A 27,222-nucleotide genomic window follows, 5' to 3' on the forward strand; every position below is an offset into this window, starting at 1 on the left:
TGATGATTCTTGGAGAGAGGTTGGATGGATGCATACCATTATCTGTGTGAGATGAAGGAGGACGGACGGAAGCTCCCGGTTTGTCTTTGTCTTGACTTTGTCTTCAAAAGTTTTTCTACAGAAGATGATGAAGGGAACAAAAGGCTCCTGACATCGTATTATATTCAACCCAGCCCAACTTTTATAATAATCGACTTCGTCAGTGGCATGAAGAATGGGTGGATGGATGGATGGATGGATGGATAGCTAGACTACTTCAAACTTGAGCAACCAACTAACTAAGCAGCAAGCACCCGATTCATTCGTTCATCGAGATGGAAAATAAATTGAGGAAATATGCACTCATCGAGACAAAGACAATGGAATAATAATACAGTAGTCAGTTCAGTGCTCGGAAACTAAGGATGTGTTCCCGCAGTGCCTTTTGACGTCAAGCTATTGTTGTGTAAGTTCAATATTTATATTCTCTTGTTGAGAATGATTACCAATTCGTTAATTAAAATGCATTTCATTTTAATTGAACTCTGTGATGAGAGGAATACAGACTGCGAGTTTGATTAATTAATATATTCGCTTTTTTGTTAGCACAATTCACTCCAATCCAATCACCAAACTAATAATTTTATTCATAGAAAAATAATATATGACAAATACTTGCGTTACAATTACTAAAAATGTTAAAGCTACAATGCATTTCTCTTAAACATCCGTTTAAATAGTGTATGTACTTATATAAAACAATATAAAACACGTATTTTTTATACCCAGATAAGTAGCACCCATCCCAAAGCCTACATACATCATACACAGATATACATACAAATTTATTTTTCATCGATGTAATGGTCTTCAATCTTCTGTAAACTTCTGTGAACCTGAAAAAATCAAGCAAAATCCACATCAACTCATGTATACTAAATTATCACTATATAACAAAATATAGAAAATGACAAATACTCTTATATACAAACGTAGATTTAATTGGCATGGCTAGTAACACAACGATTATCCATTTGATCTCACTCATTTATGGGAGATTGAGACTTTATCCTAACAAATATACGACTTCATTCATTATCCATCATTTACGTAACAATTTCCTGGTTGGTCCAGATCTGTTTATGTGTGGGTACAGATGGAAAAGCTGAAATATTCTGTCTGATTTACCTACTCAGAAAGTAGTGGGCCAGTTAATTCCGTGCCACTTTCCATTCTGCTAGACACTATGAGTACTCAATCTCCACATCAAAACTCATCTTCTATTTCCAATTAAACGAGCTTTTTCGACTAGTATTATCCGTGTAGCATATAGTCGCCCTGTACACACATCATCAACTCCTATCTGATCTCGCTTATTACATTTTCTCGTCTTCAGTCTAGTAAAAGTCAGTCAACCAACCAAACTCTCATTTGCCTATTCCAGGATACAATAAGTATTAATTCTACGGATATGCTTTTACTCATCCTTGGTTGCACTAATGCAGAAGCAGCATGGATGGATTTGGGTGCTGCTGGTGATCCATGAAGACGATGATGATTACCAACCAAGAAGCTCGCTTGTAAAAAGGGGGAGGTATACATTCACCAAGTGCACCAGAAAAGCTGCAGAGGAAAAGAATCAAGAAAAACTTGATCCTCTTCTCTCTTCCTCCTCCCTCATAATAATCATCATCATTTTCATCTCAGCTTCCTCTTCAAGAGAGAAAGCAGCTAAGCTCTAAACATGGGAGCAGTTTTTCGTCGTCTGTATTCGCTTTGTGTCCTTACTTTTATATGTAATATCTGTCCCGACATGGAAGAAAGGTACACGCGATAAGTAAATATCTCATCCGGCGCCCTTACTTTCATCTTCATAATCATGATCATGTTTCAAGTCAAGATTTTTGTGGGCTTAAGACCAATCAATATGTAATACAGCAAGGAAGCAAAATTTGATAAGCATCTTGACATGGGTGTAAATTACGTACACATGTAGATGCTCATTAGAAAGGAGGATATTCTTCGAATTAAAAACATACATACAGTTATTCATACGTATACATTTCATAATTTGTAGGCTGACGGGCGAAAAAAGATAGTGATTAATGTCAACCATCTATTTATTTCAAATGTTCCCATAAAAGGATCAAATATTTTAATTATTTAATTCACCACTGTTTCAGCAATAATAATTGTGATCTCGTTCTATAAACTCAAATTTGTGCAGGATTTAAAACATTCTTCTGAACTTGGTGTTGAATATAGAAATCGAGAAAGAGAAAGCGAGCGAGCGAAAGAAAGAGAAAGCAAAAGTTGAAAAACATGGGATGAGATGAACAGGAAGTATGACAGATATCAGGTGCAAGCGACACACTCGTCGTCATAAACGAGTTACCTTGCAGTGCAAGCCTGGCACTAACAAGCCATGGACAACCCTTGGTTTCCTTTCCCTTTCCTGCAGTTAAGGTAGAGATACTATTGGTGAAACTACTACTACTGGTGATAAGTACGTCTCCCAAGTCATATTCCTTTTCAAAAGCATTTCAAAACCCATGTACAAACCATGCACGTACATCCATAGGGTCAGACCATTAGGAGTCAGGTGAACAAAGAAATTACTAAAGTTGCAAATAGTTAATACAAATTTCCAGAATACGGACCAAAAGCGCCAGAGCAATCTCCATTTTAATAATAATTAAATCACAGGATATGCAGCAATTACAAAGAGTGAGTATAAATTAAACGGAATAATAATTTTTCATAGCTCCACTCAAGGTTCAAAAGGTTAATGTATAGTCACATTCTGGTAAATCTTGGACCATATAGTTACTAATTAATTACGGGTAACTTATTTCATGAAAAGAAGACGGTCGTGGATAAAAGAGGACAAAACATGTAAACTTCGTCTACACACCCACTCATTTATACGTTCTTCAATGAATAGCCCAACCCAACCATATACTTCTCATCATCAAACCAAATAATAATTCAGTAAACCAAATGGGGGACGGGGACGACACGAGGTAATCGCCTTTTCAGATAATGAACTCCGAATTGGAGGAGGCAGTACAATTTTGCTTTCACTCATTCAAAGCCCATCCTCATCATGTGTCTCGAATTGGCATGCAGAATAATACCTGCGCTACTGCCATCATACATATGCACACAAGACATGTATAAAGGACTTATATTTGCTGCTGCTCTTCAAATTTCATACTCTATCTTCAGTCTCTATTTAGACATAGGGAAACCATACACTTCGTTACTTAATAAGCTTTATTAATTCTTTGTGGGCTTTTATACCAATGAAGGGTTCCATAATATGGGACCTCATTATTAAGAGAAATCCTATAGCTGCGCCATTCAGAGTCTTATTCGTTTCTCAAAAGATTTTCAATAGAAATCTTCCCTGTGTGTCCCTGAACCTTTAACAAAATTCCACCCTTCTCATTATTTTGGTCCAGTTCATGACCATACAACAAAGTAATTTGTTATCTCGCAGTTCAAGATCTTCCACGAAGCCTACATTTTTATTTAAAAGAGAATTGTACTGTGCCTAATAAGGTATAAGCAGTGACCGTGCACACTACGATTCGAAGATAGGTTTAAAGGATTCCCAGGAATGAAAGAAAGATAAGATTTTTCAAGTGCATATAATTATATAAATACATAAATATATACGTGCAGTAGGAAAGCAGTGCTAAATCTGAAATCATATTTACTTTCTCCTGCACTATTTCATATCTAGTTTGAATAATTATAACATCAACCAAACCCCGTTCACCTGATGTAAAGAGAGTTCGAGTCTCAAGTCGTTAATAAATGTAAACAAATCGTTGATAGACTCAATAATCAAACCTGCATAGAACAAGGAAGTAACGTTTAGAAAATAACGCAAATATGTATTACGACCTACGTACACAAGTAATGGATCGGAGACAAAGACTGCCGACGACGGAATGAATGAAATGAGGAGACACAATTTGAAATGGAATTTAATATAACAAGCAACATGACATTTTCTAATAATAATGCTTGGTTTTCAAGGCTTCTCTTCAACCACACAACCCGTAAGCAAACATCGAGAGAAAGGAGAGGAAAGTGAATGTTCGCTCTCTTCGTAATAACACTATTCTAATTCACATGAAGTGCAGAAGCCGAGAGAGAGCAGCAAATTTCCTGTGTCCGTTTATATGTGGGTACTTATTCATCTTGTAAAATTTCTAGCAATAATGGATATGATGCCTTTGCGTAGTCGCAGCAGCGAGTTTTTGACGTGTCTTCTTTTACATTTATTGCTGTTGCGTAGATTTAAGCGCTGCGCTCGCATTACGGGTATGAATGGCTATACCTTTCCGACCATTCATTTCTGGTCTGTTTCATTTCCTTAGACTAAAATCTGCAGCGTAGAAAGTTTAGAACATTTACTCGTTAAAATATAACTCACAGCTTTACTTTACATCGCTGCGACCCATTCCTTTCATAACAAACAAGCACCTTGCAAGTATTAATATGATTATATCTTTCTTCTTTCAGGGATGTTATACATGCATATTTGAGTTGTAACCCTATGGCACTGTATGGCGGTAACCCATTGAATATATAATACAATATACAGGACGGACCAAGCCAAGGGAAATGTACGACTGAAAATGGAAAGCGGAACAACATAACGATTTCGGTTTGGAGATGCATACCAAAGACAAGACAATCTCGTAAATACCCGCATAATCCAACCAAATGTTATGTCCTCCGTCTTGCCGAGGATGTGCCCGCATCAGCAAGCACCAAATAAAGTTTATGCTGGGAGAAAGGACTGGAGAAAGCTGACATTATGCCTCACTCGCATCCACCACTTGACATTATATTACATTCGCATTACATATTATTAAACATCTTTAGGAGACAGGATAAGGCACAAATTTTATCGTCATAACCCTGTTAACAGAACTTAGCGGTCGCTACCCTCCAAACAAAACAGTCAGGCCATGTACATTATAATAGCTTAACAGGCTAAATCATTCCTGTAATAACTATACATAATATGCATAGTATTAGTTATACAATATACATAATTATACTGTATACATATATGTACATGCCAACCCCTACCAATTACTTCGTCCTATTTACAAAGTTAATTATTTACCAAAGTTATTGGCTGTACATAATAAAAATAGGATTACATAATAAAGAATTGATCATTACAAGCTCAACAAATTATTGTGCACCTCATTGTATCAATCATTTTGCCAAACTATTGTTGTGAGAACTGAACTCTACGTGTGTCTGATCGGTTAACAGTAAAAGTAAAATGAATGACTATTTAGATTTAAGATAAATGATATATTTAGAAGAGCCGATGTAAATATGCATCAGCATGATATACATCGGCCATAATGAAGAAAGTAGCATATTTAGTTAATAGTGTACAGTAAAGGAGACCTGAAAAGAGTCGCAGGTTTGTACAACAAAAACATGCTCTCATCCCTGATACGCACACACCCACACACACAAAAGATCGTTGAAAATCCGTGGAGTCCACTCGCCGAGCAATGTACTAAACTACATAATCTCCCTCGTAGCTGGGGCGTAAGTGGCGATAGTGCAGCGCAGCAGTTATGTGAGCAAGAGGAAATCGGAACGAACATTATTCAACACATGGTCGTGTTATAAAATGAAACATTGAAAACTTGGTGAAATGGGATTTGAAGAGGGAGTGTGCAAGTTCAGAGGAATTTGTTCATATTAATAAAGCAGGGGAACTATGTAAGCTGTAAAACATGATTGCTATTACTCGTAAACTATCAATTTCACTGGGGAATATTGGTTATTTTGGTTTATAGTCTCAGTCACTTTCACATTTTGGCCATTTCATGCGTAATTACATGGATGCAACGTATATACCACTATGAAATGGCGATTTGGTGTCCAAATGCATACAACCACGCTTCCTCTGCCACTATGTATGCTACTAATTACTTTCACAGACGATGATTTCAATCGAGGTCATTTCCGAAAGAGCCAAATTATATTTACACCCGGAATACGAGATGAGCCATTAAAATAAAGATAGGATGGCATACTACAATTTCATTGCCACATTTCATGCCGCAGTTTCAAACTCCATATTTCCATAACATAGTTTAAGATCCGTAATAAGAGCGGTCCTTTTTCTTACTTATATTGCTGCTACACATGGTGCACCGTGGTGGTACTGGAGAGGCCATCATAATGTTCATGTGAACTTCCATGCGGACTTTGGAAGAACTGGGTGTAAAACTCTGGACAAGACAATGATGTCGCGAATTTGGTAGCCATCTCCTGTATTTTGAACTTCCTTCGTACGTGAGGAGGTTGAAAACTGGAAACGGGGATAATCATTAGGGACAGTTCTGAGAACAAGGCGCATTAAATTCACCACCACCGCAAATGAGACCACTCTCTGAAATGTACCTGTCATTTTCTAGTCGCTTGCGTCGAGCCATATTCAGCGCCGTTTGCCTAACCAGATTTCCCAGTGTGCGTCGACTTACAACCATGCCTGTACAGGTAATCGGTTGTAATAATAATCATTAATTATCCGGTGTTAGTTATACAGAGGAAGATAGTGAGGATGATGACTGATTTGAAACTTATTCATCGTTAAATGTATTAATATTTTTTTATATAGCTTGTCCTGTTAATTGTTAAGATAATGTGTTAAAAATGTAAAGTTTCTTACCATCCACCAGTGGTGTTGGCAAGCCCATCCTATAATTTTCACATCATTATTATTCTTGTCATCTTAATTCGCCTTTTTCGCCGTTAACGTAGTTATTACCTGAATTTGTTAAAATGTGGATTCAGTGCCGCTGTTCTTATGGTTGGTGTTGAGCACACAGCTTGCTTACCCGTTGCAACGGATAAGCAAGTTGTGCGCTCATACCACTGTGTTATTGGCACGCGAGTGGTAAAACTGACCGAAAATTTCAAGACCAACCATGACTCCGGAAGAACAGCGGCACTGAACCCAATTTTAAAAAACCAGGTAATAGCATGTTTTAAAAACAAGTTAGGATTTCAACCTAAGAGATTCTCCTGCCAGGCGGATTCGAAATAGTCCATTCTTTAATGCATGGATAAATATTATCAATGAAGGATCCTTGACCAGTTCATTTTCTAGCCCGGTGACTGCAGAACTCATTAAAGCACCTATTTGATATAAAAAAATTAATAAACATGAAATTATGCAACCGTATTTTTTCTACATAAAACTCATATCCTTACTTGAAGGAAAATGAAACGAATCTTCGAAACTCTCCAACCAAACAACAAAGATTTTGGTGTCAATCAATTTTCCATTCAAGGCTTTCTTGAGTTTACTCCTATCTTCACCATGTTCAACAATATGCTTTGGGAATTTGGATTTATTCTTGTCATTTGTGCTAGTCATATGTAAACCCTCTACGCAAAATAAATATATGGACGAATTTTATCAATCTTGTGTACACATTATATTACTTGATGTACATATGTAACAATGATGAAAACCTGGAGAATCTGGAGACGCGTCTCCAACATCCCAAACAGCAGCATCACCACACTGCTGACCAGCAGTAGTAGGGACAATAAAAGCAATCTCGGACGCCACATCACTCCAGTACAACTGTTAGGATCAACCATAGGATGAAAAATAAATACTACATAATGCATTTACATAAACTGGCTTTGTCTGCGGCCGTAGAAAAGATGAATTCTGTTGAACTACAGTAATTACAGTACTGCCGGGAAATTTTGTTTGAAAAGTAATAAATTGTGTACTCACAAAACTGTCCCCATTATACAAACTTCCGCCGTGAAAGTCAGTCTCCTTTTGTGTCAGGCCTGACTGAGCCCCATCGTCTTGCAGCGTTGCATTACACTTTTGCTCTGTGTGACCACGCAAAGTCGAGCTCCGGTGACTAAGACGCTTCCAGCTCGTGTTAATATTGCCTGTCCATCCCTCGTGTTCTACATGTTTGTTGAAATAAATTATTGTCACACTATTTAATTGCTCTCAATTAAATACGACTACATTTAGGTACATAATTAACTCTAAAACATAAAAAAGTTATGTATTGAAGCGTCTGGGCTAAAAAAAACATTCAATTCAGGGTAGGCCAATTTAAGCAAGATGTTTGCATTAGATCTATTGAACAAACCTGAGACGTTGACTGGCCAGCCGAGTGATAAGAGAAACTCTACGAAATGTGGATGAACGTTGGCTCGAGATTGCTAAAAAGTAGAGGTATGTAAATAAGTATGTAAATATGTTTAACGATGGTCACCACTTTATGAGTAATATTGAAATGATTAAAGACTATGTGTAATGAATATGTTAATCTTTTTCGTAAATAACTTGTTCTACATAATTGTTGAGATGTGTAAAAAATATATACATATAATTAGTTCTATTTCATTCTCCTCCTATTCCAGTCTTGATGACAAATTCGTTTAGCTGAATTGAATTAGTCTCTAACTAGTCAAATTCAATTGAGGTTTAGTCCATTACACTGACAACAAAACCTCAACTGGCAAATAATGACATTTAATTCTTTTGGGACATCTCAACGATTTAATTTGATTAAAGAATCCTGTCTACCCCAATCCAGGCATAATAGAATTACATTGAAAGCCTTTCACTATTCAACACAACAGCAGCGTCCGTAGATGTGAGGAGAGCTCATGTGGAAGGTATATTTAATTGCACGATCAACGGCACACACGTATGTGTGTATACAATTTGGGGATAAGGAAAAGAAAGTAGAGACCGTCATTTTACGTATAAGAAAAAAGAACCTACCACATTGGATAAAATCTCTTGAGGACATTTCTGTCCATTTCGAACATAGAACACGTGAACGGTATCACAAGTGCGACAGCTTGTCGAATCCAATGTTTCCAAATATTCCATGAAGTCCGGAAGTCTCGAGTCAATAGCAACCAATTTCGGGAGAGAAGAAAAATCAGATCCATCCTGTCAGAATCAATGACGACCCCAAGTTCCGGAAAACAACAGAAATAAAATCAGTCGGACGCCAGTCATTCGTTCAACTCATAATATCCTAAGACTACTTTATCACCACTAATACTACTGAGCTGCTTTCTTCAAAAGAATAACCATGAGCAGCGAGGAGCTTTCAAATTAAAAAAAATTTCCACCAGTAGAAAAATATTGAAATAAAATATTGCATTTCAATGACCTATAGTTAGGACCTCTCTACGTAACAACCCATGAAAAATGGGAAGTATAGAGTTATACGAGTAAAAAATAATTATTATTATAAAATAAGAATTAAAACAACCATGTCGTCCGATAACTCCAATTCTAAAATAATTATTATTTTATATATGCATCTATGGCATGTTTTATATGTACATTTGGGTCAAGGTTATGCATTATAACATCTGAGTTGCCTAACTCAACAGAATAATGATCTTTATAAAAAGATTAATAAAATCATGAGCAGACCTGAACAGTAATAAATCCAAGGTTAGATAGAAGAAGTCGAGCTGTTTGAAATTCTTGCGACACTGGTGGTGCCTGAGCTTCGGTTCTTAGATTAGGGTAACTCTCATCGGTCTCCTCCCGAATCATATTTTCCACCGATTTTTCCAGTCGAATTTGATTCTCTAAAATCTATTAAAGAATATAAAATGACAATAATACATAAATAAGTGTTGACATTGACTAATAGATATAGATATTTAGCAGAATGATATTCTTAAGAGCTATTTGAGTATGTAAATATTTTATGCGCATATTTCTACAACAATGCCGATTATTGCATTCCCTTAGAGGGTATAGTCGGTGGGACGTTTCATATGGTTAACATGATACTATAGGGATAATCACTCACCATCGACAGCCTACTTTGCTCTAATGCATCTTGGTCTCCAGATTCTGAATTAAAGAAATCCAACGGTGGAATCGCCTTATCTCTAGCACACATGAAAAAATAGAATAAAAATACAAAAAAGTAACAGACTACTCCTTTGCAACCAAATTCATTTTCGTAACGTGCATACAATCACATTAACAAATTTTCCTTGCTAAAGAATATGGTGGAGAGCGAGAAATAAGGAGAGGAGTTCGAGCCTTGGGCTTTATCGTATTTAGTTTCCTTCCTCATCACATCATGATGTTTATAAAAGGCAATTTCTCTCATTTCATTATCATTTCCTTTCAGTTTATATTTTCCCATCAAAATTTTACACCAGTCAGTGGAGACTAAAGCCATCACACTTTCTCTGATTCGCAACAGCTCGAGTGACTTTTCTGAACACTACATAAACCAACTACTATTTCATTTCGCTCTCCAAGCACTAAATACCAGTCATAAACTTAAACCAAATCAACAACAGAACAGTAACTTTCACTTATACTTTCACTCACGCTTTGCAGAATACAATTCGGTCCGCACTCTCCGGGAAATAACGATGCTGAATGTCGTCATACCGTGTTCCCACCACAGTCATCGGTAATGGGCGCCCTGTTGGGTTGTTTCCTGACAATTTACCTTTGTTCCTTGGCAGGTGACGCAATTGTAACGTCCATGCATGGCGCCCTGTAGGCACTCGCAAAACCATTGTAACCGTTGGTTGAGGATCTGAAGAATTGAAGAATTGAGTAAGCGAGATAACCCATATCACTGGAAATAAACCATGTGCATGTCCATGTCTGTAAATTTCTACTATGAAGTATGAACAGGAAAGGAAGTTTACTCATTCTAATGCACATATCATGGAATAAGATATATTATATCAATATACAATGCTATACAATGCGTAATAATATACTTAATTAAAAAATTGTGACCTTTGACCTGCCTGACATTTTTTTCAAAATTAAAGAGACCTACCGATAAATATCTTGAGTTTCAATATGGAAAATTTCGGATATTTATCTTTTCCCACACGCAAGATAATTGAATTTAGAATATAGTAAACTTTCTTTCCTGTTCTCCATTTATTCATGCAGCATATTCGTCAGACGAATTTCGTCTGTACGCACGATATGTTGGATAAATAATTTCGAGGGAAAATTTAAAAAAAACCCAGTTTAACCGCAGCGTTATGAACCAAGAAAAGCTGAATTAGCAATACCTTGATCATTTCCTAATGCTTCCTCGAACAAAGAGACCAAAATCGAATGATCAATCACAAAGTACCGGAAATAATTAGAAATAATTTCCGTTTTGGTGAGAGTTTCCTGAGAATGTACTTGACTCAAAACTGTATACTCGTCTACGGATGGCGACGTTTTCACTCCACTACATGGTGCATATCGTCCAACCTGAATTGACATTTTACGGCAATTTAGCAGAAGCCATAATCCGACTTTAATTAAAACTTGGCTGGCTTCATTATCTATTCAAATAATGATCCAGACAATTTAGATAAAGTTATATCTATATTAAGCTTAAAATAGTCAAGCATACAGAAAGATATTAAAGTAGTGATTGAGGTTTTAAATGTACACAAAAGAACAAAGTGAAAAAAGTACCTGCTCAAATATAACAGCGAGCAAAGCCTCTGCGGCATCTCTTACTCGGAGTGAAACTGGTTTCAGGTCTTTCTCATCTTTCATTTTCACGGGCTCCCCAGGTTTACTCTACAGTCGACGTAATAAAAAAATGAACATTAGAGTAATGTACTTTACTACCTGATACATACATAAGATCTGCTCAGGAGTACTTCGTGCTAGAAAAATATGACAATTATTTATGTGTGATGTGGATTTTTTACGGCAATCTACTTCAAACTCCACGAATCTCTAATCGCTAGGATCGCCAATATTGTTTATTTAACCTAATGAAAAATACGAAAAAATTTCTCCATCTAATTGCCGTGCGTTGAATTGACAAAACTAATTACAAACGAATAGCGTAAGTGCATATTTTTCAGATTTTTACAGCCAGAATGTATCACTATAATGCGCGGTGTGGTGCATATCTTGCTACCATCCGCAGCTATCAGGACTAATTTTCTAGGAAAGAGATTAATGACTTTGAAAAGAGGGTTGCCGAATGAGGACATAAATAATTCTTCCATTATGCATTAGTAGGGATAAAATGTTCCCGCATCCCCGAGATATGGTGAAGCTTTCACTTTCACTTCGTTCCTTTCCCCACTTCAACTGTACAATGTTCATACATAGAGCCACTGCAGATATTATTTCGTGGAATGGAAATCGGTCTAAAAGAAGACTCTGAATAGAATCTGCTGTATATAGTATGCTAGCTAAAAGGAGACAAGATAAAACACTAGCCTGAGATTTAGTCCCAGAAATTCCAAATTCGACTACTTCTAGCACCGTGTGCAGAGTCTCCTTGTCATCGAGAAGGTAAGGATGGTGAGTTAGCCAGGTTGTTTGACATTGGAAAGCAGCGACGATACTTGAATGAAGATCCTTGGAATGTGAAGGTGGTGGTCTAGAGCACTGATGGATTATAAAGTCGCACACCCATTTCACCGTTCGTCGACATTCCAAAGGATCTATTCAAAATTGATACAATAAAACGCAATCGTTGTACTACCAATTATTGCCTCACTTATTACAGACATACAATAATTTGGCCTTTAAACATAAACATATTGAATTTGTCCAATAAACAGGATTTGATGGTAGCCAAACTTACCAGCTTTTATTCCAATTCGACCCAAACCATTAAGAAGTTCTGAAAAAAAGTTGAAAAAATAATATAATGCGTATTCGCATAACGTAGTACTAAATAAAGTAAAAGTAACAAGAATTCTGAACTTTTGTATGTTATGAAAGTAGTTTTAAATTGTTATGAACAAATTTAATAAATACCTAAGGCCGCAATCGAAACTGGTAGATCCGTTTTCCAAGTTGATATGAGGCTGAATAATAAAGAATTATTCACATAAGCATAAGTTTACTCACAACTAAAGGATGCTACAGTATGCTATACTACAAGTTTAGGATAGTGAGACAAACTCCTATCGCTTACCACTTCTAGTTTCTAATGATGTGATTCTTGATAATCACAAAATATTTGAAATTCAAATAATGTGGATCAGGACCATGTGCATAGGTTGTAATGCTTACAACATGTAATTAGCATACATACATAAGTGAGAAACTGATAGAATTCTCATTAGTGAACTGATTTGTACCACGATACTGGTTCAAGTGTTTTGTATACACAGTATACTCTACAAATTGAATTATTTCTAACCAGAGGGAATATTTTTCTCAAGATGCAATTGCAAAATACATGTATTACTCGCACTTAAAATTGGATTACCAACATAATTACCATTTTTCCACCTCTGTAGATAATTAATTTTTAGGAAATTGGCAATGTTGAAGTTTTCTGTACCTTGAACATGCCTTAATGCTTATGTCTCGACTTTCGATATAAAAAGCGTGTTATTAATTAATGACTTACCGATGACAAACGAGGTATGTTGTACGGATAAACAGAGCATGGGCTGAATCTGTAAGTTCAGAACCATTTTGTATTTTCACTCAACATTTTACTTATTCCACTATTTTTAATGTCATAAAAAGGCGTGCAGATATAAGAAAATCAGAAAATCCAAATCAAACGAAATACCTATGCAACTCTCTCCTGATTCTGGTAATCCCAGTGCATGTTCATCAAAGCTATTGCTGTAATCACTGAAGCTTCGCATACTCGTATTTTCTGTGCAATATACAAAATCATAAACATGCGTCAAGTGTAAGAATAAGGCAACACAAAATTAATTATACAATAATAATGACGTGTTTTAAGCACTGACGAACCTGACAAAAACAAATTTGTGGGAGATTCTGTACCAGTGCCGACGGATGATTTTTCCAATTCTTCAAAAGCTGCAGTGTCGCTAACAAACATCATCAACCCACCTACACCATTACGAAAAATGGTCCAATCAATTATGCAATGCATTGTTCTTGCTACATATGTATTTACTATAAATTTCAACAGTAAATCATGCACATACCCAACAACATTTGTATATTCACCGAATCTGTTTCAACTTGTAACGCATTGGTCAAGAGATTTGCTAGTCGAGGTTTGAGTTGAATAAACGTTGTAGAATACGAATTTTTATCAAGTACTTCTTTTATGGGGACATTCTAGAAAGTAAAAGATACAAATAGCAATGAAGAATTTATCTCCTTCTGCGAACCGTGGGCGGATGGATAATAATTAAGTTGTAACACGTATTACTTGTAACATTAATATTATTATGTAGTTATGCCGAAGGCTGAGATAAAAAATCAGTACTGAAGTACACACGTTATATAACAACTCTTGTACATGGAAAGTCAGGCAAGCGCTAAGTGCGTTTGGCTGGCTGGTCGAGAACTTTCCCCAGACATTAACGCGATATAAAAAATCGCCGACAGGATGATCACACTCACAAATAAATTCATTAAAGCTTACCAAGAAATGGAATGGAAGAGATATCATCGATAGCAATAATTGAATTGAGGATTGTCGAAGATCATTCCTCAGGGCGTCCTTAGTTGGAAGGACAGCTTCCAAAGACTCGACAATGGCCGGCATTAAAACTGTCACTCCTTCTAAATCCACTCTGAATAGGTCTGGTGAATTGGACAGGATCGAAACCAACACCTCGGAACGCGTCTCCTGAAAAGATTTCAGTCCGAAGTAGTTCTTCTCAATCTTACATTCAGCACACAATGCAATCTCAAAAACACGGGACAAATACAAATACAATCTTCAATACACTTCTATGGCTTAAAAGCGAAGAAATCGCATTCGCATCCTCCCCGACCAAAGGATTTTGGAATCTACTTTTCTGCTATTCCTAAGACTCTTCTTCTTTCTCAAATACTCACCACACACTTACATCCATTCGACGGGATACACAACTTTTGATTTGATAGTGAAGACGTGATAAAAACCTTCTTCTTCATACCATCGATTCTGTACTACAAGTATGTTTACGAACGACCTGTCTCTCAACTGAAACTCTCCTACGTGTATCTATGTATGTACGCTTTCACTAACCTACATATCGTCTTTTTGTCATTTCAAATCCAGATCAAAAACGTATGACAAAACGTATGACAAACAAAAAAACGTATGACAGCTACTCCATAGAATAGGATATACTATTGTACATACATACTACTCTACTCTTCTTGAATATAATTAATAGAAAAATAGAAAATATAAATATATTAACATAACACATCTTAAATATATTCAAGAATAACGTGACTGTACAATGCCACTTAAAAAATGTCTTACCTCATCATTCCTATCCTAAAAGATGAGAATTTTAAATTTTCTAGGCTTCAATTAATAATGCATGATTTTCAGAGACCTTTCCCTGGTCTCTTAAGTATAACATTTTTGCATTCAACCTGATACTTTTTGTATTGATATTCGCATATATATTCATATTGTGACAGTGGACTATTATTATGGACTAATTAATTAATAAACTCACCTTCAAACCCTTATGAACAGCAATGTAAAACCGAGCTAAATATGAAGGTAATATATCTTCACCAGTTTTCTTGGAGCAGAAAATTCGACAAAGAATTCCAAGTGCCTCTGCTCTTCCCTGCAAATTTATAATTTACAATGACTTTTTATAAATGCATTTTTATGATCATGGATCATATTACTATATAAGTAGCGATAGCTTTGGAACGTTCTCTCCATTGTTTGTTTATAACTTGAACGAAGCAACAGTTTTCAGTTCTGCTTTCAGTGACTGATTTAAAAAATAACGCCGAATTTGTTAATGGAATCCTGCGGATTAGCGGTCAAATGGATGTAACACATTTTAAGTAAATACAAGTTTTAACACATTTCGTATCATTGGAAAATCTGTGGAAAAGCAACAAAATTGTAAATGGTATATTGGATCTGGGATAATATAGGGTCAAATGTCAGTTTCAAAATATCATAAAATAGAATTTCCGATATTTTTCGAACGTTCGTTGTACATCGCTACTTTCTTACATCTGTTTAGCATAGAGTTTTGAAAGCTTAAATAATAAGTAGCTACCTGGTAATATTTATCGATTGTGATAGCATGTGGTATATCGATAGACTCGGGCAAAGCAGCCGGAACTGAGGAACTTCTTGAGGTCCTTCTTACTTCACCGTCTGTACAAATAAATCAGAATAAAATATCAGTATGTATCCGAATCTATGTATATTGTACTCAATGTACGAATAATGTGTCACTTTGTCAAAAATGTTCCATTACCGTGTTTGGGCTCAGAACATGTTAAAGCTGACTCAAACAGCCATGGGCCAAATAGATGTAATATGCTGTTTACTTTAGGTCTACCAATTTCCATCCTTGTAGAAGGGATGAAACTTTTAGAAGGTGCACCCATCGATCCGGAGGACTGTACGCTTTGAATACTGTTGGATTGTGAATGAGATAAGGTAGGAATCGAGGAAGTGTCTTTCGATCTTCCGGTAGTAATTCCCAACAACGATGTCCTGGGGTTTCCTAAGGAGATAATAGGAAACGTTTACATTCCCTTATAATGATATGTGCATATGTATATACGGGTTATTTGTCAATTTAACTAAACAACAAGCTTTTCTATTAATACCGAGTAATAATTAAAATTAAATTAATCAACGATAAAAGCAGTATGTAAGCCAATTATATTACAATACTACAGCACCAAAATCATTTAAAATTAGATAATTGCAACAACTATCATCAGCAAACGCAAGAATAAAAAAGTTGTGTGCAATCATATATACCCTTTGAAACATTTGAAGTACTAGTAGCAACACTAAAGCTTTTGGCAAGCCGTCTCATAGGAGCTACTGGGCTCGGAATTGTGGTGGTTGGAGAAGAATGTTCAGGAATAGTACCTTCCATCATCATCGGTCGCGGAGGCAGCCCTAAACCCATTTTTACCAAAAAAATCCAATATGCAAGTATTACATTTACAAACCAAGACGATAGAAGATAGAAAAGATGAAACAGTAACAGAATTTCCTGTGCTGTGCTGTAGTTGTATCATACTTTGTGTGTATATATATATTATGGAGAAATGTGCCTATTGGCAATCTTCTATTGGTGCAATAGTTGCTTAAAAATATTAACAAAGTTTGTCATCCAATGTGTATATACATACATGTCAATCAGCTATATTGCATGCAGACTCACAACTTCCCTCATTTTGATGCAATATATGCATGTATGTAAAGCTCTGCAATTTGTATGCAGTTTGCAGACATACCCAAAAATGCATCAACCATTCCTGCAATTCCTGCCATTGATTTGTGAAATATTGAAGGTAACACGGATAGACATGGATGTTGGCAAGGATCGACGACGGCGTCGCTGGAAATCGCGTACTAAAAATAGGTAAAAAAAATGTTGCATCGAATGTGGTACGTACCTAGTGAAAAGTGGTAAAACACGGTATCAACTAAAGTAGACAGTTACCTGCAAAAAATTTTGAGTCTGACTAATGATAGTGGGTTGGGTTAAGTCCACAGGATTGCCAATTGTATCTGCGAGAAACAAAGTAAATTCTAGAACCCCGCAAATATTAGATTATGCTATGCATATACGAATTGTACTGAAACTAATTCAAATTGATTTATTTATTTATCAAAGATGGGGCTAAGAATTTTCTTTAAATCTTATATTGATAACTAGAATTTCAAATAAATTGTAATATGTTATACCGGAGAAAATATAGAGGACTTACGCAAAAATCGATACCATGTTTGTACAACACAATCATCACTCATGTTGGCAGGTACAAGATTCCCATCATCTTCGACTTTAAAAAATATATGAAGCCCATTTCAAATTTCAATTTCATCGATTGAAGTGAGTAATTTATATAAATTGTCAGACTCACGATGCTTGACATACTCGGGACCATACATAATGTTGAGAACACGCCCTGTGAGAAGAAGATTGATACGATTCCACTGATCAAACAAATTCGATCGATGACGGAAGCACTGGCAAGATTCCCGTAGGGTTTTCCAAAGAGTAGGAGATGGAAATGACTTTGCACAAGCCAATAACCAGACCTATGAGTTTAAGATTTTTATATTCTAAAAGGTGATGATAATATAGTATATGTACAAACATATGTGCACAGAGAGTGAATGTAAGTTGATATATATGATTTGATTGATATGTGTGATTACTTCAAACAGGACGCTCAAAACCCTGTCACATAGCTGATCCCCAATGTCACCAGTGATTGATGGAGGTGACAAAATAGCATCATTTATGGCTATCAGGAATAATAGACAGGTTGACCAAGTAGCGGGTTCAAGAGATTCCGATGCCTTGATTACATTTTGAAGGATTCTAAGCACCCGATGACATAAAATGGCTTGTCGATTAATTGTGTCTTGAGCTATAATTATTAATTCAAAATTATAAATAGATTATTAGTTGAAAAATTATAGAACCAACACCAACATATATTGCATTTAATTAATTTATGACACATGATACAATACAAGTAGATAGCCCAGTTGATAACGAATAATACATGAACAAAGAGAAATTTATATGTATACCCAAATCCGTCCGGTATAGAAAAGGCCAGACTTGAAAAAATTTGGAATCGTTTATAAGAAAGAATTGTTAGACAAAATTCGACTAGTCCAAACTTTGATACTTTATCAAAATATTCCACATAAGTTAACCAGCAAAAATAATAACTACTGAAGTAACTATTGATTAAAATGTACCTTCTCCTTTTCGAGGAAGAAATAGGTGATAGAGCTGTAATAAAAATAAATCTGATTAGTGGAATAATTAAATGAAGAAAATGCTTATGAACAATTTTCTCCTGTGAACTTTTAATTAAATAGCTCGCCTATTAGGCGACGACTAACCTGGTTTATCATTTTTCTTGCGTAAAAGTCCGGTCGGTCGACCACTGGTTTAGGCACTGATATCTTTGGAATGGGGGCCAAACATGATAGCCATTCACAGTAAATACTGACACAATCCTTAATAATTTCGTGGTCAGCCAAAGGTAAACTTAATCCATAGCAAACCACCTGAAAGAAAACATGGACAATACATAATAACATTATAGTAAGATAGGTAAATACATATTATAATGTTAGATACAGGTATTAACTGACCTGAAGGCACCATTCGACCTCTACGTCTGAATCGAAGGAGCTTGGCGAAGGTGGTTGTGATATTCCTAGCGTAGAAACGACATGGCGAACAACGGCACCAACGACTTCCTTTGCCGATTCCGGTGGTAAGCTGGTGAGGACGGAAGATCGTTCAAACTTATCAGACCCATTACCAATAGATCCCGTTAACGTGGCCCATTCCCAGTACATCTTAGATCCTACCACTCGGTCCGTTGATTTTAAATCCAGTAAACAGCGATATCAAAACGTTTTTTGTGCATTAACGGTAATAGCTATTTGACATAAAACAAAGAAAAAAAGAAATATCAATCATTCCATCACAACTTTGAGTTATAATTAGACGGATCTAAATAATTTTTTAAGTCTTACATTTTCATAATTTGCAATTCATAAAAACCAACGATAAATGTCGATGAGTGATGAGGATTCCTCATTGAGGAAAATGAGCAACGCTATAGATGACTTTGATGCATCTTCCATCAGCTAGATTTTATCCAATTTTGCTTTGTAGGATGTGTAAAATTATTTCGTAATTGCACAGGTAAAAGCCAAAATTTGAAAACAAACAAGTCGCAAATGATGACAGCCAGCTGCTCAGTAGCCACTGTAGCCAGCTCGCGGTGTTCATCCATTACCCCGGCTCAACAAGTGTTATTATGCATATTATCAAAGACTCCGTCACAAATGCAAATAAATTAAATAATAGAACGATGGAAGTGTTTTCGTATTATATGAAATTTTCCTTGTATATATTACAAAATTATCAAGAATGTAAAATAATTACTGTTATGAAACATGAAATCAAGATACAATAAAATACTAATTGTTGTTAGGTGGTGGTTTCAGTCTCTATTGTTGAATCAACTTCCATTTTTTCGTCGTCCTCATTTTCAGAAACGACTTGGTCTTTTGTGGAACTAGCCACTTCGTCTACAATTGGAGTTACTACAGTATTCATTGCCTCATCTTCGTCAAATTTAATGGGAACGGGTTCTTCTTGTCGCTTTGCTTCAGCAGTTATTCTCATTTCTTGGAGTAGTTTCTGTGATAAAATTAATCTTTGAACAATGTATACTTAATAAAGATAAGTTTATTCAAATGTAGACCGAGATAAGGGAATCATCATGATACCTCTTTCTTTTCCGCTTCCTCCTTTCTATAGACATCCAGCTTTGTCATATAAATGTCATACACAAACTGAGCCATGTGTTGCATATCCTTAATCACGACTGGATCCTCGTGGAATTTTACATCTGCCTTCCGTTCAGTTGGGAAAAATTCCCTTTCATGAAGATGCAGCTTGTCTGGTCTTTTACTTAACTGCATAGAGAATGTAACATTGTAAAATTTAATTTTATGAAAATTATGTCATTATCTTGGATATATTCCAGGAATATCTTGTATAACTGACGGAGAATGCATTGTCGGCTTAATTTCTGTATTGGGAAATTAGGATCAAATTTTAACTTACAATAGAGAATGCAGGCGTCATCTCAAAGCAGTTTGCAAACAATGGAATACGAGCAAAAATATATAATCCTAAACGTGCTCGAGACAAGGCAACAATCAATCGTCTGGCATCTCTCAAGTGTCCAACAGTCTTTGTTCGAACCAACGACAACAATATATAGTCGTTCTGCTGGCCTTGGTACTTATCCACAGTTGAAACCTGCAACCACAAATATTATATTAATGCTTGGAATAAATATTAATTAGCCTACGTAATATTGGATAAATACAATCATACCTTGTGGGGTTCACCAATCAATAAACTTTTCGCACATTTTGCAGCAATAATATCCTTGATTAACGCCTTCTGTCCGTTGTAAGTTGTCAAAATGGTAATTTTCTCGGCAGGATAACCAAGCATTCGCATATACATGTAGGTTGCAACAACATACTCTGCTTCGGCCAAATTCTAGGGATGAGAAACACAATCATATTTGTTAAACACGTTACAAATTATCAATTATCAAAGAATGACAATGCAGTGCATCTTTAAATATAATTTACCTGAAAAAAGTACGGGCTTGGTTCCGACTCGCCCACTCCATTGAAATCAGCCACGTTTATGAGTTGATAGTCGTATGCAAACCCTGGATTAGCTAGAAGGTATTCTGGCTGAGAAGCGACATGGGGTAAATTTCCCAATTTCTTGTATCTCCATTGAAATAATTGAGCAATGCTACATTTAAAACAATAATTATTTAACAACTAGAAAGACTCGATTGTCATATATACATATCTACTCCCTGGACCAGTTAATAAAATTTGCATACCTTGGCCGTGCACGGCCTTGTGCATCTAATTCGACCGCAGGAACGCCAAGTCGAACGAATCTAGCAAATAGAGATTGCTCCATGTTGCCATACTTTTGGAAAGCCATATTTTTAATAACTGGAGGTAATTGATGATGGTCTAAGAGTTGTAAATAAACAAATTTGCATCATTTCCATATAGCAGTCTTATTTGTGTAATCCATAAAGCATCTGTAAATTATGTAATACCTCCGATCATAATCCAACGCTTCAGACGAATTCGCCCTTGTTCAGGATTTTGTAACAACAGAGGAATAAAAGTCTCAATTTCCAGGATCTGGGCAGATTCTTCCATCAAAATGTTGTCATATTGGAAAACTATTTAATTTTAAAATAACCACAAAATTAAAAATTTTGCAAAGAAGAAAAACATTTGTTCTCATTCAATTACTATAATTGAATTAAACTATTTTCTAGTTGTTGTAGTACTCGATTCGATATTACCAATAACTATTGAATACTAACTTTATAGAAATTAAACTTACTTAAATCCACCAGTTCACGACGCTTGAGTGCAGCATGAGTACATGTCATCGCAATTATCTTGGCTTCTTTAACCAAAAGGTATCGAGATCTATCAAGTCCAGTACGAAGCAATCTAAATTGTAAATAATATTCTTCGTAACTTTTTGTTTGTGCATAAGTAGTGATCAGCAGCAAATTACTCACTCAAATGCTCTAAACTCATCAAGTTGCTCAAAAATCCGCTTAATATATCGAAAACATCCTTCTGCTATTTCCATGTCTTGTTCGTAACTTTTTGACTTAAATAGCGGTTGAGGTGCATCAGCAAAGAACTTATCAAATGGGAAGCTTTGTCCAATAACCTCGACATTTCCTTCCTAAAAAATAAAATAAAATAGATATTAATGCATGAGGATACTCGTTAACAGAGATAACAAAGAATGTAATACTACTTGTGTACGTGTATTCCTACTTACCACGCTCGCATTGGCTGCTTTTACTTTTATTAAAAATCTTTCCCAATTGGGCAAAACATGGTGTACAAAAAAGAATCCACTAGTTTCACAGGTATAAGCAACATCACCGCAAACATTTAGTGATTTCTGAAGTTTCTCCACTTCGACCAGTAAATCCAAACGCTTGGCCAGGACGTAATTAACTCTGCCGTACCTACTGAAATCTTTTTCAGTTTCCAATTCTTCTTCGCCTATTAATAGAGGAAAAAAGATTTTAAGTAAATATATAAGCGCACAAGCACAAAATATTAAATATTAATAGAAACAATTTCATGATCATGACCTTAGTCAATTTATAACAAGTACTTTATTATATGCTCACTTACCATGACCAAGACGAAGCAAATGTCTTTCATCAACATCCAATGCAATAACTTTTTCAAACAGTTGATTCAAAGCTTGATTCGAATGAGTCACAACTAAAGTTCTTTGATCAGGAAAGTTGTGATAGATGTTGGATATAATTTGTGTGGCGACATCCGTTTTACCTGTTTGTTCCAATATATATGTAGGTTATTCATATGACTTGATTTTTTCGTTCTCAGAATTCCATTGTACATAGTATATTCAATTGTTACCAGTTCCAGGTGGACCGACAACCAGTGTTAACCCAGGTTGCATCCCACTACGAATCGCTTCCACTTGGGTTGGAGTGAACTGAATTTTATTCCTTAAATGTTCAGGTAGCGAACAATCATAATTATCAATTAATGAGGAATATTACCATCGTCACCGGCATATTAAATGGTTTATAGATATGTATTAAAACTTACAGATTTGGCTGATTGGTTGGATAAGGTCCACGTGATAAAATAGTATATGGCTCAATCACAACTACTTTTTTCTCAGAATCTTGACCATCATCACCTTCAAACGTCACCCTGTAACAGCGAAATTAGTTATTAAAAAATAATAAATGGCGTCATAATAATTGTATCGAGTGAGTAGTAATACCTTATAGGCCTCGAGGTAGAACTTCCTTTCATTTCCGGTTTGTAATTAGGAAAGCTGGCAATGGCATGGTTGACATCCAAAAATGTATCATTAAAATCTAATTTGTTTAACTTATTCGGCAATCTGCAACAAAATGCAACGTTTGTTCATTAAAATTGCACTATTATTTATATCTGTATATAAACAATTTATATTTTTAATATGTTCTAAATACTCAGAATAGTGGGCTGATTTTGGGTCACCATATCCTAATATGACATCATGTAGCCAGTCGGGAACGACACAGTTAATATTCATTAGGTCTCGAATAGTTTCCAGCACACACCTGGAAAAAATTAATTCATAACAAAAATTTACAAATTGCAAAAAATAATAGCTTCATTTGCATTCATACGCTCTATCTAATTACAATAAAATGATTCACAACTCACTTAAAATTGTTTTCTTTAGGTTTCCGTCTCAGGAAAATGTTGAAGGTTTCGTAAACATCCTAAAAGCAGAATTACAAAGGTTAACCCAACATAATGCATACGCAAATCTAATAATTAGTAAAGTAGGATAGTAGGGAATTAGTTATTGCCTCTTTTCCATGAGCAATATTGTCCAGGTCAATCTGGTATTGGTTTGGATCTGTAATAAAGGCATACATTATTAAATGATTCTTCGGATACATAATTAAATTCAATGATATAAGGTCATCTGACTCTGATTCTCGTAGTAGATTTACTTACCCAGAACAATTCTAAAAGTTCGTGTGTCACCAGGTATATGAGGGCGAGGGTCAGGACCCTCTTCAATGACTCGACCATTAGCATCCAACATTCCTTCAATTTCACAACCCTTCAAATAAAAGAAACAGTGAGGTAAGCATGTGACCCGATACTTCGTACATATACATATAACTTAAAAATAATAATATCACTCACGCGAACGCAAACAAGCCCAACTTGAGAAATGAAATCCCCTTTGAAGTCATATTTAGAAGGAGCTAAAAATTAATTGTAAAATTAATTGTACTATATAAATAATTTGTCGTCGTAATTTGATATCGTATTTGACATCGTAATAATTTGTTAATAAGTAATGTTGGTATGTTTATTGTGTACTTACGTTGAGGGTTTGGAGGCTTAACAGTGACCAAGAAACATGCGTCATGTTTTCTTAATAATTCCCATTCTTGTTTAATGTTTGTTCGAACATTAAGATTCACAGTGACATCAGCTCGCACACGAGAAGGTCTATTTTCCCCCAGATTTGGCTTTGCAACCTGAATAGCAACAAATAATTTTATTTGAATATAATTTTAGATAATAAATAGTATAGGTAGGGGGGTAAATTTTACCTGAATCACTGCAAATCGGACAACGGGCGAAGCCATTCGAGCCCAACCATTGAATAAGGTAGATCCATCCTCTGCCCTCCAAGGTTTTAACCTGAATACAGCATCTTCAATGTCTTGGCGAATTTGGTCTGTGAAATACATAACAGTCAACGTTTGAAATACAAACAAGCTTCTACATAAAACATAAAAGTTTAATTTAACTTACACGTTGACTCAAGTCGGAACAAGTCAAAATTCCTTAACAAATAGTCGTGCAAAGTCAAGAATTGTAAATTCAACTTTGGAAGGGCCAAAACTTGTCCGGATGCACTATGATAGTCTGCAGGGACCACATTTTCATCCCAAATCACTTCTTCCGTTGGGTAAAGTGCCATAGAATTTAATCTTTTAATTTGTGATACTCTACGTTCGTATCTAAATACTAAAGCCTCCAGTAAAAACTGAACAGAGACGTCCTCCTTCTTCACATTATCAATAAGATTGATACAACCAGCCAACTCCTTCAGTTCATCAAAGCTGCAATATACACAAACAAACCATTCATGTATTCCAATTATTCACATTAATTAATCGCATTATGTATCTGACTACTAAAAACGTAGTAGTAAACGAAAAATAAACATAACATATATACGGCATACTTAAGTGATTTAAATGACTTCATTATAGCAGCTTTTGTGTCGACACTGTTGACATTGCTTAAAGCAAATTGTCGAAGCTCTGAAAACTTTTGAAATACGGTTTGCTGCAAAAAATATATAAACAGAGTTTAAAATAAAGTTTAGTATTTGCCATAAATTATAAAGATTCTATTTTATACCTGAAGCGATGTTATTTTTTTGTAGTGCTCGTTCATGACTTCCAACTCGGTCATGGGGTCTCCAGATTCATTGCAAATCTCAAAATTGGCATAAAATTTCAATCGGTCCAACAGCTAAAAATATGTGGTATAGTCGTCATAAGAAGGAGCAATAATAAATATTTTAGCATGCGGTCGGAAGTTATTTTGTTTTTAATTTTTACCTGTGAGAAGAGGTGACCGTCTCCGTGCTCAAGTATTTGATTCATTTGACATTTTACAATTAAATGAAGATCGTCAATAAGAACTGTAAAAATAAATATAATATTTATAATTCATGTTTTTAGTATGAGTTTGTATTATAAACTTGCCATTTAGGTATCTTCTAGTCGGTAGTAACGCTTGCAAATCAATCATTAATTCCATGAAGCGTTCAGCATATAGTAAGAAATCTTTATCCAACTGTGCTTGTGTATAATCTTGTCCATCTAGCAAATCCAAGAAGTTTACAACTAAAGTTTTGACGAACGAACGATAAAACTGATTTAACAATTTCTTGTCGTCATTTTCATTTTCTTCTTTTTTAAGGAGTGACTTCCAATACTTTTTCCATTTAGGATATCGACGAAATTCATCTTCTCTTCGACCCTGCAACAATATAAAATCAAAAATGTGTTAAATAAGTCTACAAATATTATTAACCTTGAACCACCTATCATTTTGTTTTGATATAATTGTTACCTCAGACAGGCAATGCCAAACATGGAGAGACACCAAGGTTTGAATTTGTTTACGAACTAAATCAATTTCCAAAGATGAAAATGCACACTGCAAAAATAACATCATGGAACACCCTTCTTTCAAACTAACACTCCCTTCTTCCAGAAGCCCTTCCAGGACTCGATAAATAAATTTTCCAAATTTGTCAGCATCTCCTTCAAACGCCTGCATAACAAAAGATTAACATGAAGTAAGCATACAATTATCCAAGATGGAGCTGTTTCGAAATATAATTAAAACTCACCTTCCAAACTGGAACGCCTTCTCGGTGCTTTTCATTCACCATACAAACCATGGACATGATGTGGGAGAAAGTTGAGTTTGCTGGGTCAAAATTGGGCCACAAATAGTTTTCCAAATACTGACTGATTTCCAACAGAGCAATTCTCCGAGTATGGAAACTGTAATGTTTAAAATAGAAACCCATATAAATTCTAAATATACACACACAGCAATATTATGCAATAAATTAAAGAAAACCCGTACCTTGACTGAACAACCTCATTAATATAAAGATCATCTACAACCGACTGGTCGAAAGGAAGGTGTGGATCTGAACTATTGCTTGCCCAATATTTTTGAGAAAGCTGTTAACAAGCATAAAATAAATAAATTATACAAAATCTTATTATTATTAATGATGATGTAACTGTTTGCAGTTTTTAACCACGGATTACCTGAGTAATTTTATCCTGGTTGATTGCGTCCACTGTGGGAATGAAGGCCCTACTTCTGCTCCGCGTCTTGGCCGTAGCTGTATTTAACTTGACCATAATGATAACCTTTTTTTGAATAATTAACCTCACGTGCAATTCTATAAACACAAACCAACAACCGTCGGCAATTTTTCATAGACGAAGAGTTTTTGAACTTGGCTCCAAATTTCGCCGCACCGCGGAAAGCGAACTGA

The 27,222-nt window shown here is 35.5% G+C and overlaps 2 protein-coding genes across 5 annotated transcripts; both read right to left on the minus strand.

Annotated features, from left to right (window-relative positions):
* Positions 1-595: 595 nt before the first annotated feature.
* Positions 596-19,737, minus strand: LOC110843607 (ral GTPase-activating protein subunit beta). 4 transcript variants are annotated; one of them, XM_022089581.2, is made up of 37 exons: positions 19,509-19,737; positions 19,119-19,411; positions 18,864-19,031; positions 18,717-18,750; positions 18,543-18,572; positions 18,162-18,376; positions 17,864-18,041; positions 17,708-17,782; positions 17,440-17,507; positions 17,231-17,348; positions 16,746-16,889; positions 16,231-16,482; positions 16,027-16,127; positions 15,460-15,576; positions 14,424-14,630; positions 13,978-14,113; positions 13,778-13,879; positions 13,587-13,676; positions 13,419-13,467; positions 12,818-12,867; positions 12,642-12,680; positions 12,272-12,498; positions 11,507-11,614; positions 11,107-11,296; positions 10,397-10,610; positions 9,861-9,942; positions 9,473-9,640; positions 8,804-8,977; positions 8,163-8,235; positions 7,787-7,971; positions 7,513-7,627; positions 7,249-7,425; positions 7,047-7,173; positions 6,704-6,732; positions 6,436-6,523; positions 6,161-6,343; positions 596-875 (listed from the first exon to the last, which is right to left on the minus strand). In XM_022089581.2, exons 2-36 carry the CDS (start codon positions 19,326-19,328, stop codon positions 6,172-6,174), a joined length of 4,512 nt encoding a protein of 1,503 aa, XP_021945273.1. In that variant the 5' UTR covers positions 19,329-19,411; positions 19,509-19,737; the 3' UTR covers positions 596-875; positions 6,161-6,171. The 4 variants fall into 4 exon arrangements, with proteins under 4 accessions (XP_021945273.1, XP_035704341.1, XP_035704343.1 ...); XM_035848448.1 differs by lacking the exon at positions 18,543-18,572; XM_035848450.1 differs by lacking the exon at positions 16,746-16,889.
* Positions 19,738-19,856: 119 nt separating this feature from the next.
* Positions 19,857-27,179, minus strand: LOC110843765 (RNA helicase aquarius). Its single transcript, XM_022089798.2, has 30 exons — positions 26,990-27,179; positions 26,799-26,899; positions 26,557-26,713; positions 26,274-26,477; positions 25,904-26,180; positions 25,757-25,839; positions 25,554-25,667; positions 25,375-25,478; positions 24,939-25,249; positions 24,734-24,861; positions 24,502-24,658; positions 24,318-24,379; positions 24,123-24,231; positions 23,972-24,021; positions 23,823-23,881; positions 23,606-23,716; positions 23,392-23,514; positions 23,211-23,318; positions 23,016-23,107; positions 22,764-22,925; positions 22,399-22,628; positions 22,127-22,299; positions 21,943-22,055; positions 21,647-21,775; positions 21,419-21,557; positions 21,153-21,324; positions 20,887-21,057; positions 20,611-20,808; positions 20,271-20,459; positions 19,857-20,181 (listed from the first exon to the last, which is right to left on the minus strand). The coding sequence occupies exons 1-30, from the start codon at positions 27,083-27,085 to the stop codon at positions 19,969-19,971; spliced, it is 4,335 nt and encodes a 1,444-aa protein (XP_021945490.1). The 5' UTR covers positions 27,086-27,179; the 3' UTR covers positions 19,857-19,968.
* Between the last annotated feature and the right edge of the window lie 43 nt (positions 27,180-27,222).

This window comes from Folsomia candida, unplaced genomic scaffold (genome assembly GCF_002217175.1).
Source record: "Folsomia candida strain VU population unplaced genomic scaffold, ASM221717v1 Fcan01_Sc002, whole genome shotgun sequence".
NCBI classification, from domain to species: Eukaryota; Metazoa; Arthropoda; class Collembola; order Entomobryomorpha; family Isotomidae; genus Folsomia; species Folsomia candida.